This window comes from Saccostrea cucullata, unplaced genomic scaffold (assembly GCF_032062105.1).
Source record: "Saccostrea cucullata isolate Sc308-1 unplaced genomic scaffold, CSIRO_AGI_Scuc_v1 ctg4339, whole genome shotgun sequence".
In the NCBI taxonomy this organism is placed as follows: domain Eukaryota; kingdom Metazoa; phylum Mollusca; class Bivalvia; order Ostreida; family Ostreidae; genus Saccostrea; species Saccostrea cuccullata.
The window spans coordinates 57484-75446 of NW_026918112.1; the positions used below are offsets into that span (position 1 = coordinate 57484).

General features: G+C 35.9%; 1 protein-coding gene across 1 annotated transcript in view; it reads left to right on the forward strand.

Moving 5' to 3' along the window:
- The first annotated feature begins 517 nt into the window (after positions 1-517).
- Positions 518-17963, forward strand: part of LOC134249859 (ankyrin repeat domain-containing protein 50-like) — a 32598-nt gene continuing 15152 nt past the window's right edge. The window contains exon 1 of the mRNA XM_062732252.1: positions 518-1425. Coding sequence (XP_062588236.1) covers positions 693-1425 — 733 coding nt within the window. The 5' untranslated portion in view covers positions 518-692. The remainder of the gene's footprint in view (positions 1426-17963) is intronic.

Consider the following 17963-nt stretch of genomic DNA (forward strand, 5'->3'; position numbering starts at 1 on the left):
TAAGCTTTCCTGTGGTACGTCAATGTCGTCAATTCCTTAAAAATCGCCTCCCGGAAAGCTATCAAAGGGAAAACCCAGCATTTAATTTTAGCACAACTTCGACTCGGTTAATTTTTATTTCACACTTTTCATAATGAATCCACACATCTGCTTACGAAAGTTCAAACAATGTAGAAAAAATTCATTATACTTAAAATTTAGATAAATATGAATAATAATGCAAAAATTACGTTTATAAACACCAATAAATTGCGTTTAAATGGCATGATTACATACCTGAACCCCCTATCATTATTTTTATTTTTTTCATTTGGTATTCACTAACCCAAAACTATGTTGCAAAGCAATGCTTGTGTGTAACAGAAATCAAATGATACAGACTCTGACTCCACAAGACTCTAGTCCACTCCAGTCACCAATCAGCTTTTTACCCAACGCCTACGACTATGACCCATATGCATTTACCTTTTTCCTTCTAAATTTAGATTTAAATCAAGTTAAAAAAAATGGCCGACGAGATACACACGTTTGCGTCAGACGACAGATTTCAGAATTATGTTACTTTGATAATTGCCTTACACTTCACTAAAGAGGGACTGAAGGACTATATAAAAACTCAAATCGATGGAATTTATGTGCGATTATCTAGGAGGTGCGCCACACACTTGCCATGTACCATAAACTGTGTAAAGATGCATTCTAAGAGTGTGAATCAGTGGTGTGACACGTGCAAAAAATGGCGAGAGGAGTTACGGAGGTTAATGAGGTACCCAGGTCTAATTAATCGAATAAACTGGCAGTTGTTTGATTCAAGAACATGGGGAAGGGATAGCACTGAGGCTACAATTAATCAAATTATCAATGTATTCATACACAATTGTCAAAATGTTACTGAATGTGGTTTGGATGATATCACAAATATTATTTCGTTATTAGAAAACTGCCTTTACTTTGACATAGGAAAAAATAAACAGTTAATGACAAAAATTCGTACAATTCGGAACAAAAATTTTGCACACAATAAATCATGCCATATCGAGGAAAAAGATCTGAAAAAATGTCTGAACGTATTATTAAATTGTCTTCAACACAACACAGTTTGTGGAAATTTGAAATGTATGGACGCTGCTAAGAAGCTATCAGATCTGAAGAATAAGGAAATCGGGATACGTTGTGAATGGGTTTCGTACCTGCTTGATGTATTACATGATCGCCCAAATGAACTCCATGACACAATAATGCGTCACATTGATGAATGTTTGGACTTACATGTACAACCTCTTTATTCAAAGACACAAGTGGAATTTAAAAATATTGTTTTACTTTTTATCATATCGGCTTCATCCATATATTTAATAATAAGTCTATTTTTCGGAATGCATTTAACGGGCATTGAAAACATGTTTAGGACATCGACAAAATCAGGTAAGAATTTATTCTTATCTGAACTACTTTATTACAACATCAGGGATGGGGTAATGGTAATGTGTAATGGTAATTGACTGTAATTAATTACAAATTTCAATGTAATTGAAAGTAATGGCAATTTAATTAATTACTTTCCAAAAGGCATGTAATTCACAATTGCTTTTCAATTACTTTCAATTACACTGATTTTAAATGAATGAAAAACCTTCACTCCCCTACCATCTCATAAACATTTTTTAAGACAGGTTAACTGATTTTTTTTTAGCAAATATTCTGATAGTAGAATTTCTTTAAAAAGAATTTTAACATAGTCATATTTTACTTTTTAAGTAAATTGCTGATTAAATATTGCCCTATTTTATTTTCTTAAAAACCTTCAAATCAATTTAATCTTTGTAAAGAGTAGAAATAAAATTTTAAAATAAAATTGATTTTTTAATTAATTAATCCATATCAAATAAGTAGTCCAATGGCTTCTAATCTGTAACCAGTGTAGGAAATTAAAAGTTCCAATTTCAATGTTTTAATTATTTCTATTACACACTGTCTAACCCACATACTACACAAACCGGAAGTGCTTGTGTATCGAAGCGTATAAACAGGCCTAGAGAAGAACAAGTACTAGTTGAAATGCAAATTAAGCATTATTATTGACAAACAAACATGCTGAATTAACTTAATTATCATTCTGCGTATCCCGCTGAATAAGTGTCAATTGTTTGTATTAAAATTGAATGAATATGAAGGTAGCAAATTTAAAAACGCAATCGTTTGCTGACATATTTTCACATGCATGTATCGCTTGTGCCTTGTTTCTAGTCCACAAGAGATATAATTATTTCCCGAAATAACAAATATTAAAAATTGTGATACTAAAACAATGTTTTCTGTGTTTCAGAGTTTTACATTTCAATGTTTAGGTTTGAAATTACACAATTTAAAACAAAATAATTTTTACTTTAGTCTCTGTAAATAGGAAGTTAAATTATGTAAATTATTTTTTATACACTTTGGTTTAAAGAGCTTCTATATCGAAAAAAAAATGGTCTAATCGCAAAACGTCTATAAATTAATCACATTTACACAACAAAAAACAGCCAGAAACAAGCGACAATGACATTTCAATTTGGAGTCATGTAAATGAGAAGGAAAGATAAAATAGAATACTAGAACTTTTCAATTTAGAACGCACATAATTTACCAACGACTCGCACAATGAAAATACTGTACTGCACAACGACACATACAGCAAATATTGAACGATGGATGCAGTCACATTTTGATTAAATTATTAGGGCCCCGCTTGGCGGGCACCCTGTAGTGATCAGTCTGTCCGTAGGGCTGTCCGTCCATCCAAGATCTCTTGTCTAGAGCATATCTTCTCTCTCCTTGGCCCAATCTGGCTCATACTTCACCCACAGAGTGCCCTTGGGTAACCGGTGTGCAGTGACCTTGAACCAGGTTTTTAGGTCAAAGGTCAAGGTCATAGCAGAATTGTTTGAAAAATCCTTGTGTAGAGCATATCTTCTCTCCTTTGGCCCAATCTGGCTCATCCTTCACCCACAGAGTGCCTTAGGGTGTTCAATGACCTTGAATAATATTTCTAGGGCCTAAAAAAAAAAATGTTCGTTTCCTGTAACCCGACCGACCCATTCAAATTACCCCCGGGTGGATTTTTTTTCTGACAAATATGGCAAAACTTCGTTTGATCAATCAGCTGATTCCATTTATTAAAAAAAAATTAGCTTGTAGCTTAACTTGAGACATAAAATATGTCAACCAAGTTTATATTTACCTTAGTTTTAAAGAGTAATCATTATTGTAACAACAATTTCCCCCTACAACTTTCTGAAGTTCGTTTTCTGCCGCTATAAGCAGCCATTTTGGATGCCATGTTGGGTGTCCACTGTAAATATGACACCTGGTATATTCAGTCCGGGGATGTTTGACCATTCATAAGCAAAAAAAAAAAGAAAAAAAAAAAAGAATTCCCGACCTACCGACCCTTAATTTTTTGGGAATGTTACAGGAAAAAACTTATTTTTTTTAAGCCTACGTCAAAGGTTAAAGTTAAAGTAGAATTATATGAAAAATCCTTGTGTGGAGCATATCTCTGACCTTTGTCCAACTAGGTTCATACCTTTTTCACAGAGTGCTTTTGGGTGAAGGATGTGCAGTCACTGCAGTGACCTTGAAGCATGTTAAAGGTCTAAGGATAAGGTCATAGCAGAATCATATCAATATCATATGAAAAGTCCTTGTCCGGAGCACATCTTCTCTCCCCTTTGTCCAATGTGGCTCATACTTCACTCAGAGAGTGCCAGTGGTAAATTGATTTGCAGTGACCTTGAACGAAATTACTAGTCAAGGGTCAAGGTCAAAAATAACCTCTCTGTTTAAAATATTTTTTGGGTACATAATTTTTTTCTGTTTTAAAAGTCCACTCGGCCTCAAACAAATTGACTGGGTATGTGATTTTTCTACCATATTATGATAAAGGATATGCAACAATATTCATAGAGGATACATTTTTAAAAGTTTCTTTATTGAATTATTTTTCAGGGAGTAGTTACTTTTTGTCCCCTTTAATCTCAAACACCTTCCAAATTAACACTTTTCAGCTACCTTACATTTTCATGTCATTGCTAAAGGCGGGGCCCTTTGAGATGGCCACCATCTCAATGATATCTAGTTATAATCTTATCATGATTAAGAATAAATTAAGTTTGAATACCCCCATACTTTCATTTTTCATTATTTGATACATATATAGATATATTCGTCATTGGTCATTTGAGTTGTTTTATTAAAACAGATTCTGATTGCACACATAAGTACTATGAAGTTGACATCAAGAAGATGCTTGATTTTCTGATTGACAATATCTATGTGGTTTTTGGAGACCAGGTATTCCAACAATCTATTGGAATTCCCATGGGTACAAATTGCGCTCCGTTATTAGCAGACTTATTTTTATATTCATATGAAGCAGAATTTATGCAAAATCTTATGCGTGAAAAGAAGAAAACACTTGTTGTGGCCTTCAACTCGACATTTACATGTAGATATATCGACGATGTATTGTCAATTAGTAACGGTAATTTCCATTCCTACGTCGATACAATATATCCTGGTGAGCTTGAGATAAAAGATACCACAGAGTCCAACACTTCAAGTCTTTATCCAACTACACTGCTCTGCGTTTTGTGTTTTGTTTAAAAACAATTAGCTGCATGTTTGCAAAATTGTGCTTCCTTGGGAACCTTTCATCATAAATCTATGCGTTTTTATACAAAACACATTTAAATGCTTAACATATCCTCAATTAAATGCCGGTTTATTTTCACAACCCAGTGACTGCATCATGTTGTCACCGAAGAAACGAAAGAACTTCCGGTTTGTTTAGTATGTTATGTGTGTTTACGTTTTTGTTGTCATGTGTGAATGTCCAGCGGCTAACAATTTACATGCACACTCGGCGCTACACCCTTGACGGGAATAGTCAGAAATTTCTATGGAACGCCATAGCTGCCTAATAATGTGGCTATTTCATGAGAAGATGGTGCTCTATAATATTATGCTGTGGTTATTATACCCGCACTTTCTAAAGAAAGTTCGGGTATATTGTTGTTACTCATGTCCGTCCGTCTGTCACACTTTTCTTCCCTGAACTCCTCCTACATTTTTCACAGTACCTTAATCATCTTTTGGGAGATGGTTGAGGTTGTCATGTAGATGTGCAGTAAGGTTTCGGACTTTTGATTTTGCCTCGGGGGATCAAATGGGGGTCGAAAAATGACGTTTTTTATGCAAAAAGCCCCGTCTTCCCTGAACTCCTTCTACATTTTACTCAGCAGCCTAATCATCTTTTGAGAGATGGTTGGTGGTGTCATGTAGATGTGCAGTAAGGTTTCAGAATTTTGATTTTGCCCCGGGGGGTCAAATGGGGGTCGAAAAAGGACGTTTTTTATACAAAAAGCATCTTCCTCCCTGAACTCCTTCTACATTTTACTCAGCAGCCTAATCATCTTTTAGGAGATGGTTGGGGGTGTCATGTAGATGTGCAGTAAGGTTTCGGAATTTTGATTTTGCCCCGGGGGGTCAAATGGGGGTCGAAAAAGGACGTTTTTTATGCTAAAAGCCCCTTCTTCCCTGAACTCCTTATACATTTTACTCAGCAGCCTAATCATCTTTTAGGAGATGGTTGGAGGTGTCATGTAGATGTGCAGTAAGGTTTTGGAATTTTGATTTTGCCCCGGGGGGTCAAATGGGGGTGGTTAAAAAAACGTTTTTTATGCTAAAAGCCCCTTCTTCCCTGAACTCCTTCTACATTTTATTCAGCAGCCTAATCATCATTTGGGAGATGGTTGGGGGTGTCATGTAGATGTGAAGTAAAGTTACGGAATTTTGATTTTGCCCCGGGGGGTCAAATGGGGGTCAAAAAATAACGTTTTTTATGCTAAAAGCCCCGTCTTCCCTGAACTCCTTCTATATTTTACTCAGCAGCTTAATCATCTTTTGGGAGATGGTTGGTGGTGTCATGTAGATGTGCAGGAAGGTTTCGGAATTTTGATTTTGCCTTGGGGGGTCAAATTGGGGTCGAAAATTGACGTTTTTTTTATGCAAAAAGCCCTGTCTTCCCTGAACTCCTTCTACATTTTACTCAGCAGCCTAATCATCTTTTGGGAGATGGTTGGTGGTATTATGTAGATGTGCAGTAAGGTTTTGGTATTTTCATTTTGCCCCGGGGGGTCAAATCGTTAGCCTCATCATCTTTTAGGAGAGTTAAATATTTTGAAAATTAGGTAAAACATCAACATAATAGCATCATAGCATCCTGGGAAGCATTCTTATGAGTAATGTACATGTCAAATGTGAAAGTCATATCTCTTCTCAATCTAAAGTTATAAGCAAATGCAACATTTTTGAAAAGTGGGTTAAGCTTCAGTCAAGGTCACCAAGTCATGATTTATTAAGAAAGGTCTTAACACAGGTAATAATATACATGCATGTATAATATGAATTCTACCAAAATGATAAATTTAAAGCAATGTAATTTTTTTTGCAAGTAGGTCAAACTTCAAGGTCATGGGTAAAAAAAAATCATGCCATTGTCATAGGTAAATTCTAGTACCTATGTTTAATACAAATGCCTTGTCTCTTCACATTTAATAGATATGACCGTGATGACCAAGGTTAAATTGACAGAATGACATACAGATGTACATATTTCTATGTGAATTGGTTAAAATTGGCCCAGTGGTTGTAGAGAAGTTAAAAATGTAAAAACTTTCCAGACAAACAGATGGACGACAGACGTAATGTGATAAGGAAACCAGAAAAGTTCATATGAGCTAAAAATGTAGGATTCACAAGTATTTTAGAGGATTTCCATGGTTACAGTATTTGAAAAGTTTTTTTTTTTAATGCAATTTTTGGAGAAGCTGAAAATGTATGACATATGTATCCATTATTGAAAGAAACATTTCAGAAAACAGTATGATTGAAAATAATTAATCAAGGTGTTTTAAGTAGCAAAATAAAGGTAGTAAACTTTAGTAAAGCTAAATCAATCGCAGAACTTGGTCAATTTCAAGATGCACAACCTTTTCAAATCTCATAATTATTGTTTTAAAATATTTATATAATCAGTTCTGATTCAAGGGAGAACAAGAGATACAACCAACATGCTCATGTTTTATGTTATTTTTAGTAATTTGTTTGTTTATTGTGAAAACATCTCTCTCTGGAATTTTTCCCTCATATGGAGATACCGCCACTTAAAAATAATGAAGACAAGATGTGTTTGTTAAACACTGATGCCCATGTATGGCAGCTTATGGCAAAGGTTGAAGTTTCTAATATGTATGGCAAACTCAAAGGTCAAGGTCAAAGGGTCAAAATTGTTGGTATCAAAGTCTTATCACAAGGAATACACATGTAAAATAAGAAATCCCTGGTACTTCTTGTTCAAAAGTTCATTGCCAAGGTTAAAGTTTTTTTTTCAGTGGGTCAAACTCTAGGGTCAAGGTCAAACATATTTATACCTGTTAAAAGTTCACAATGAATACACATGTTAAGCATGAAAGCCCTAGCACTTGCTGATTAAATTTCTTCAGACAAACATTATTGATAAATACAAGAAGCAAAATATGTATATAGTCAAATGGGGAAAAAGTCTATTTTGGAGTCACAAGATCAATTGTAATTTCAGGGACAGGGAGTGGCTAGGGAAAGTGGACCCCCGCCCCCTGGAATTTGCTTTGTTATTCAAAAAAGACTATATACTGAAGCAAAAGAGAAAAAATGACTTTGGACGTTTATATCCCCCTTATAAAACATTGACCCTATGACACCACTATCATTGATTTTGTTTTGTTTTCATTTATTTTTCTTTGCTTGTGAGGAAATTCTGGGCTAGCATTTTTATGACTGAGGTGTGAACCCCCCTTCCCCTCCTGAAAAAAAATCTGGATCTGCACCAGTAACTGAATGTCACATAAACAACGGGAGATAACTTCACAATATGAAATTTGACTACTGTTCCATGCAATGATCTTTGAACTTTAACCTAAACTTTCGGTTTATTTAACCCCAATCTATACTTAAACTTGTACTTACCGACTGTCACAAGTATTGTCAACTTCATGAAATATAATCCAATTATAACACAAAATGAATATTTTCCATACACATCTGCACCATGTGCATGCTATGTAAACTTTGGATGATTCCGTTCAGTGCGAATCAGCCGAGGTGTGCCGAGTGAAGCTTAATCTAAAAATATGTTAATGGCGACGCAACCCAATGTGATGTAGAAATTTCCCAAAAGGTGTTTACATGTAAACGTGTGAAGTTGAAGAACAAATTTTAATAAATTAATTCATAACAAGCTATATTTTAACATAACTTTTCCATCTACATATGTAGCCTATTTAAAAAAACAAACTGTACGTTTCGTGAGATCGAGGGTGTGTATGTGTGTGGTGTTTGGGGGAGGGGGGCATTATTTAATTTAAAAAGGTTCCAATTATGATCAAACATTTTTTAAAATCTAATTCACACCATTAATTAGATTCTGTTTTTTCAAGCACATGGGCATCGGAGCAAGAAGGGGGGGGGGGCGCTAGGGGGGCTTTAACCCCCCCCCCTTTTTGCAAAGATAGACATTTTCTATCTTTGAAAATTGGAGTTTACCTTTTTTGTTGATTTAGCCCCCCCCCCCCCCCCCACACTTTCAATTTCCTTCCGATGCCTATGAAGTATATAAAACACTGAGTCATAAGTCACAAGGTCTGAGAATGTTATACTCTATGTGACAAATACATGTACTGTGTAAATTATAGAATTATTTTGACTTTTCCTTGGAAAGCCCAATATGTACGGGTGTGTATTTAGAGGCAAACACATAAGTGCGGGTATTACTGTCTCATGACAGCATCTAGTTTTATATGAAGATGGTGCTTTAGTATATGAAGGTGGTGCTTTATTATATGGAGATGGTGCTCTATTATATTATGCTGTGGTTATTTTATATGAAGGGGGTGCTCTATTATATTATGCTGTGGTTATTTTATACGAAAGTGATGCTCTATTATGCTGTGGTTATTTTAGATGAAGATGGTGTTCTATTATATTATGCTGTGGTTATTTCATATAAAGATGGTGCTGTGGTTATTTTATATGAAGATGGTGCTGTGGTTATTTTATATGAAGATGGTGCTCTATTATATTATGCTGTGAATATGAAGGTGGTGCTTTATTATATTATGCTGTGGTTACTGTAGACGTGGTTATATTGACGAGTTGAAAAATTGACGATTTTTTGTTTACAAAAATTGACGAGTGTTAATTTTGACGAAATAGTGAATCAAGATATGCATTTTTATTTCACGAAGTAAAAAGAGAATTCCACAGTTACAGTTAGACCGTCTACAGTGTGTAAGATTGTACAAACCCTTTATGTGTGAAAGATTCAATTACGGATACATAAATTACTGTACCTTTTTAGCTCACCTGAGCCAAAGGCTCAAGTGAGCTTTTCTGATCACATTTTGTCCGGCGTCCGTCTGTCTGTCTAGCTGTCCGTCTGTCTGTAAACTTTTCACATTTTCGACTTCTTCTCAAGAACCACTGGGCCAATTTCAACAAAACTTGGCACAAAGCATCCTTGGGTGAAGGGGATTCAAGTTTGTTCAAATGAAGGGCCACGCCCTTTTCCAAGGGGAGATTATCAAGTATTTGTTAAAAATTAATGGCATTTTTAAAAAATCTTCTTCTCCAGAACCGCTGGGCCAGGAAAGATGAAAATCAGGTGGAATCATCCTCAGGTAGTGTAGATTCAATTTTGTTCAAATCATGACCCCCGGGGCAAGGGTGGGGCCAAAATGGCCGACCCAAGTTTTACATAGGAATATATAGGAAAAATCTTTAAAAATCTTCTTCTCCAGAACCACTTGGCCAGGAAAGATGAAACTCATTTGGAATCATCCTCAGGTAGTGTAGATTCAAGTTTGTTCAAATCATGACCCCTGGGGCAAGGGTGGGGCCAAAATGGCCGACCCTAGTTTTACATTGGAATATATAGGAAAAATCTTTAAAAAATCTTCTTCTCCAGAACTACTGGGCCAGGAAAGATGAAACTCATGTGGAATCATCCTCAGGTAGTGTAGATTCAAGTTTGTTCAAATCATGACCCCCAGGGCAAGGGTGGGGCCAAAATGGCCGACCCTAGTTTTACATAGGGATATACATGTCTAAGAAAAATCTTTAAAAATCTTCTTCTCCAGAACCACTGGGCCAGGAAAGATGAAACTCATGTGGAATCATCCTCAGGTAGTGTAGATTCAAGTTTGTTCAAATCATGACCCCCGGGGCAAGGGTGGGGCCAAAATGGCCGACCCAAGTTTTACATAGAAATATATTGGAAAAATCTTTAAAAATCTTCTACTCCAGAACCACTTGGCCAGGAAAGATGAAACTCATGTGGAATCATCCTCAGGTAGTGCAGATTCAAGTTTGTTCAAATCATGACCCCCGGGGCAAGGGTGGGGCCAAAATGGCTGACCAAAGTTTTACATAGAAATATATAGGAAAATTCTTTAAAAATCTTCATCTCCAGAACCACTGGGACAGGAAAGATGAAACTCATGTGGAATCATCCTCAGGTAGTGCAGATTCAAGTTTGTTCAAATCATGACCCCCGGGGCAAGGGTGGGTCCAAAATGGCTGACCCTAGTTTTACATAGGAATATATAAGAAAAATCTTTAAAAATCTTCTTCTTCAGAACCACTGGGCCAGGAAAGATGAAACTCATGTGGAATCATCGTCAGGTAGTATAGATTCAAGTTTGTTCAAATCATGACCCCCAGGGCAAGGGTAGGGCCAAAATGGCCGACCCAAGTTTTACATAGGAATATATAGGAAAAATCTTTAAAAATCTTCTTCTCCAGAACCACTGGGCCAGGAAAGATGAAACTCATGTGGAATCATCCTCAGGTAGTGTAGATTCAAGTTTGTTCAAATCATGACCCCCGGGGCTAGGGTGGGGCCAAAATGGCCGACCCAAGTTTTACATAGGAATATATAGGAAAAATCTTTAAAAATCTTCTTCTCCAGAACCACTGGGCCAGGAAAGATGAAACTCATGTGGAATCATCCCCAGGTAGTGCAGATTCAAGTTTGTTCAAATCATGACCCCCGGGGCTAGGGTGGGGCCAAAATGGCCGACCCAAGTTTTACATTAGGATATATAGGGAAACCTTTTAAAATCTTCTTTTCAAGTACTTCAAAGCTATGATTAGTGATATTTATATGGAATCATCCTCAGGTAGTGTAGATTCTAGTTTGTTCAAACGATGACCGCCTGGAGGGGGGGGGGGGGGCGGGGGGAGTAAATTCAAGCCCGATGTGCTCAGGTTAGCGCTGTGGCCCCAGGGCCTCTTGTTGTATTTTGTTTTCATTATAAGCGATCAATTGCCTGAGGTAACAAACATGGTCAAGCAAGGCATGATAATTACGCTGCTTTACGCATGCTAGTATTTGATACACTAGCTTAGATTCAATTCTTTTTAAAAAGTGTGATTATATATCACTATGTTTTCATAACTAATTACAAAGGAAATTAATAGTAACTTTGGTCTAGTTTTAATAGGGGAAAGCCGAGAAAATTAAGCGGTAAAACTGTAGAATGGTCAATGTCTCTTGTGACGCTATATATATGATGCGTAGTTTGACGAGTGTAAATTTTGACGCGAAAAGAAAAATCGTCAATATAGTCAAAATTAGCACATCGTCAAAATTTCCACTCTTACAGTATTTGATGTGAAGGTGGTTTTTAGGTCACCTGAGTAACTATTGCTATCTGTTTTCGTCCGTCGTCGTGCGTCGTGTGTTGTGTGTCGTGCGTTAACATTTGAACATTTTCATCTTCTTCTCTGCAACCACTGAACCAATTTCAACCAAATTTGGCACAAAGCATCTATGGGTAAAGGGGAACAAAAATTGTGAATTTCATGGTCCCTGCCCCCCTGGGGCCTGGGGGGTGGGGCAAAAACCACTAAAATTAATGCAATCTTTAAAAATCTTCTTCTTTACTCCTGGACATCAAGCAGTCAAACTGTTTGCATGATTGTAATCAGCATTGCGTCCTCTACCAAAATTGTGAAATTCATGGCCCCTGGGTCAGGGGTTCTAGTGCTAGGGCGGGGCTAAATAAGTATATAGTGAAAATGAATTATTGCTTTTAAAATCTTCTTCTCTGCTACTGGGTATTAAATAAACCAACTAACTACATAGTTATGATGAGCAAGAGTGCTTCTACCAAAATTGTGAATTTTATGGCCCCAGGGTCAGGGGTTCTGGTGTTAGGGCGGGGCTCTATAGATTATATAGTGAAAATACATGAATTCTTTGAAAATCTTCTTCTCTGCTCCTGGGTATTAAATAAACTAACTAAGTGCATAGTTATGATGAGCAAGAGTGCCTCTACCAAAATTGTGTATTTTATGGCCCCAGGGTCAGGGGTTCTGGTGTAAGGGCAGGGCACTATAGATTATATAGTAAAAATACATGAATTCTTTGAAAATCTTCTTCTCTGCTCCTGGGTATTAAATAAGCTAACTAAGTGCATAGTTTTGATGAGCAAGAGTGCCTCTACCAAAATTGTGAATTTTATGGCCCCAGGGTCAGGGGTTCTGGTGTTAGGGTGGGGCTCTATTGATTATAGATAGTGAAAATACATGAATTCTTTGAAAATCTTCTTCTCTGCTCCTGGGTATTAAATAAGCTAACTAAGTGCATAGTTATGATGAGCAAGAGTGCTTCTACCAAAATTGTGAATTTTATGGCCCCAAGGTCAGGGGTTCTGGTGTTAGGGTGGGGCTCTTTTGATTATATAGTGAAAATACATGAATTCTTTGAAAAAAAATTCTTCTCTGCTCCTAGGAATGAAATAAAATTAATTACATAGTTTTGATGAGCAAGAATACCTCTTCCAAAATTTTGATTTTATGGCCCTAGGGTCAGGGAATCTAGTGATAGGGCGGGGCTCTATTGATTATATAGTGAAAATACATTAACTCTTTGAAAGTATTCTTCTCTGCTCCTGGGTATTAAGCAGATGAACTACTTATATAGTTATGATGAGCAAGGGTGCTAATCTTCAAGAATTGTGAATTTCAAGGCCCCAGGGTCAGGGGTACCATAGAGGGGGACTGTACTTATATACTATATACTGAAACTGGATGAATTGTTTGAAATCTGCTCCTTGGTATTAATCAAATATTTTTGGAAAGCAAGGGTGCCTTTTCAAAAATTGTGCAATGTGTGTATCTAGGCTTAAAGGGTCAGGGGTTCATGTGTGATAGGGGCATTACTGATTATTGCTGAATATTACTGATTACTTGAAATGCATTTTTTGTTCCCCTACCCTGCCTATGGGTATTAAGTAAACAAACTAAGCAACTGCTAAGTGTATTGTTATGATGATCAACGGTCCCTCTTTCAAAATTGTGAATAGCATAGCATCTGGCTTAAAACATGAATCAAATTCAATCACTGGAAAGTTGTTGCATAATGCTCAGGTGACCTATAAGGCCCATGGGCCTCTTGTTTAAAAAAATATCTAATGTCAAGGTATTCCTCAAATTTTTTAAGATTAAGTTTAATACTGAGTATAACATATATTATTTCGAAATGTTGAAAGTCAAACAAATACTAGTACTAGATATCATGTAATTAAAATCATTTGAATGCACTATTGCTAATTCCTCTTTTTTTCCTTAGGCACTTGGTATCAGGTTGGTGTATTTTGTGTATTAATGTTTTTCCTAGGTGTGTCTAAATACACTCGAAAACATAAACATAAAAAACGATTACTAAGATTAGCATGTTTTAAAAATGTCGTTTTACTGTATATCGTAAGAGTGTAGGTACGGCAGTTGCCATTTTCGGAAAATATAGAGGGATTTGTTGTCTCGGTCATTCCGGGACGCCTCTACAAATATCTCACAGTTTTCTCATCAACTATTCGTAGCAAATACTTGAACTTTTATTACACACTTTGTTGAGGCATGCAATATGGTGGGATTAATTTTGATGTGAATCTGATATCAACTTCATATACGAGGGGCGTTCAATAAATAATGTCATTGGGGCTCGGAAAGAAACAAAAAACGCTTTTCGATGACTGTCTTAATGATTTAACTAAAATATTATCTTTCAATTAAAACACATATCCGTAACATTTTCATTCAATTTATAATTGTTTTTCGAACACATTTTTGAGTATGACTCTTCGTATACTGGAATACACCAGATCCTATGATTTATTGTACTTGTTTTTTTTCTTTCTGTTAGATGTTTTTCTAAGTTTAGGAAATGAAACAAGTCAAAGATTGAAAGATCTAGCAAATTTTGTTGGTGTGACAAAACACTAACTTCCTTTTTATCCCCTAAACTCCTTTACTATTCATGGCCTTTAGGTTTGGACGCCGTCATGAAGACACTTAATGTAGTGAATTCCTCATTCTGTTTCCTTTCTCTCATAAACCTTTCCTTGTTTTGCAAAAAAAAAAAAATGTTTTCTAGACTCCTCTATAAATTGAACTTCCTCCCAGAATATGAATTTGAGCAACGAGACCGCTAATATTTAAGAAAATAGCATATAAAACGGTTTTATTCTCATGCAATTTTTTGCTCTTCTTAGGCCTTTGTAGTTTTGTCAAGTGCATCTTATTGATAATTTGTTTTGTGGGCTTAAAGCAAAATGGATTCAAGTTTCATTATCTGTTAGAATTTCATTCAAACGTGGTAAAGTACAATTTTTGATTTTTTAAAATAATTGTTTGGATATTCCTACACGCTGTTGTTTTCTCTCATTTTTCAAAATATAGGGTGATCTTTGAGTATTAAACTTTTTTATTAAAAAATGTTTCTTTAAAACAGTTTGAACTATCCCCAAAATGATTTTTATCAATTTTGCTATGTGTGTTAAAGTCAATAAAACATAATTAGTTATACTTTGTTGAAATTTCGCAAATTTACATTGGTTGTTGTAAGACATTGTTGCCCCAGACGGTACCCATTTTTGATGCCCATTATATAATTTTTGTTTATTGAAATCTACTTGTTCACATGTCTATATAACAGGCATTTGTTGCTGTAAATTTCACATATTTCAGTTAATATATTTTTAGGATATTAACAAGTTTTAAAGCTGATTTAATGAAGCGTTTAATTTAACTCAAGTTTACTGATTCTTGACCAATCATTTTAATGCAGTGTCTCGAATAGCCCTTGTTTTCCAGCTTCCCACGATGAAATAATACGATGAAAAGTGGTCACACAAACTGTTATCAATTCATTAAAGATTCAGTAATGAGAAAAAGTCAAGGTTCATGTCATATGACTACTATGTTGTATGTCATCGAGAAAATGACATTATTTATTGAACGCCCTTCGTATCTATGTGCATTTGCTCGTAATTGAACTTGTGTATATTAACATGATAGTGTTTATTCACATATCAGAGCGGGGGTATTACTAGTGAGCATTTGCTCACAGATTTCTTGTTTGGTTCTCCATCACTTCCTAAATGAACAATTTTTATATTAAGGAAATATCAAGGGTACCTTGGCGGTGTCGGGAAACAACAGCAAAATGCCGGGAAGAAAAATTGAGCAAGATCACATACCTCACGCTCCCCCAAAAGTCGAAGTGCTGAAATTCCCAGAAAAAAATAAAGGAATCTATACAGATTGTGTCCTAAATATCTGCAAAGTTTGACGAAATTGTTTGCAGCGGTTTATGAGGAATTGCGCTGACAAACTGCTCATCTCTATATTCAAGATATGGCCAAAATCTAAATGTAAAAGTGCGGAAATTCCCGAAAAAGTAAAGAATTCGGATTTCCCTGGTGATGTGCAAATCTACAAGCATATTGTCTCCTATGAATATCTGCAAAGTTCGACAAAACTCTGTGCAGTAGTTTGTGAGAAAAAAAAAAGACTGACTGAGGGGTCAAAAACATTATACCTCAAGCAACTTGTTTGTTGCGAGGGGTATAATAAACGAGTTTGATTCTGTGGTACGATGATAATGAAAATAGAATATAATTTAATGTGAATTAAATTTCTAGACATAAATAATTAATGATTATTAGAAAAAGCATATATATATATATATATATATAGAGAGAGAGAGAGAGAGAGAGAGAGAGCAAACACCCCGTGATAATTCCACATTCTACCTACAGTTAGCTTTTTAAAAATTCACTTGTCTGTTGTCCAGGTCCAGGTTCGACACGTACGTTTGAGCATAGGCGTCGGAACCGGGGTGGGGGGTGGGGGTTACAAATATATACTTACACGTAGTATAGACATTGAACATTGCTGCGTATAGGTTTAGCCCCCCCCCCCCCCCACCACCACCACTTTCCACAGACAAGTCGCAGCATAGGTTAAAAAGAGGAAATAGCTTGTCAGATTTTCTAGAATGTATGAAAAAAAATTTCTTTGCACTTAGCCCCCACACTTTCATTTTGCTTCCGACGCCAATGCGTTTGAGAAGGTATTTGAGAAATTCCCAATGTTCCCATCCATGTGATGTATATTTCACGTTTATTATATCCCCCGCTTGAAAAGTGGAAGGGTATATAGTAATCGTTATGTCCGTCCGTCTGTCTGTTACGCTTTGGGGTACACATCACTTACTGTATTGGGGAAAAATAACTCGCGGTGTAAATATTCGCTATATTCACGGTGTTAATGAATCCGTGAATTCAAGAAGCAGTGAATACGTTTTCATTGGGTATAGATAAGGGAGGAAACTTTTATTATATACCAAAATTCCGCGAATTCCTGAAACCGCGACTGTGTCGGAGAAGAGAAAAACGTGAAAATTACAACCCGTGAAATTAATCCCCTATACAGTATCCGCAAATCCTCTTAAACCACTTAGTGAAATTTAATGTTAAAGAACGCATAGATGTACACATAAAAAAATTGCATTCTGGTTAACTGCTTTTAAGATTTGAAGTAAATAATTACCGTACATCAAATTACTTAGTTTAGATTTGAGATTATTACTAAAATAAGTTATAATTGACAAATGAATTTTGCGACGCAAACCAACTGCAGACTATATACATGACTTTGTATAGAATGTATATTAATTCACAATTATAGCTTATGAACAGCAGTTATAATACCCCCCCCCCTTTTCAGCTGCGCAAATACCAAATAACTTTTTTTTTCCACTTGTGATATTTTCCCTGACCAAAATCTGATCAGCACGGACTAAGTGTATCGGCGTGCTAGTCTGTACGGAGTAAAGACAGTGTGTTTACTATTGAGCTTTTACGGAGTTTCTTTCTTTTTTGTGATGCATATTTCAATAAATGGAATTCAGGGTGTATATCACTTGACTTGTGCACATCTTCAAACCGATGCAGTAACCTTATTACCAGGTATGGATAGGTTTACAGCGCTCGAGGCGTTTTCTCGATATGCATCAATTGTATAGGAGCTGCAAATCAAAGACGTTGGTTGTTTTGTTCCATTTAAATGATATAATTTCAAAATGTGTTTGCAGATTCAACTGCTATTTATTTCAAGTTTATTCTGCATAAATTGGCGCAGTGTAAAAAAACGTACTCGTTCTTCTAAATTTCTCTTCCAAACTTGCATTTTTTTTTTCTTTTGATTCAAATCAATAATTATTCAGAAATATGATTATTGTGTTGTTTATTGTAGTTTTGAAATGTCTTGATCACCTCATGTGTTCTCATATGCTTTACTGTCGGAGATGTGCACAAGTCGATACCCAAACCGAAAAATCGAAAAAGAAGTGTAACGAGCGCATTGGGGTATATATCGTTACAATGAGACAATGTATCTGAAAGAAATATGGCGGAATACGGCTATAGTTGGTATGAAACAAGTCGTACATAGATGAAAATATTGCGTTTTTAAGAATTCATGTCAGCTTTAAAGCGCTAAGACAGCCTACAAAATACAGCGCCACTGAGCAAGTA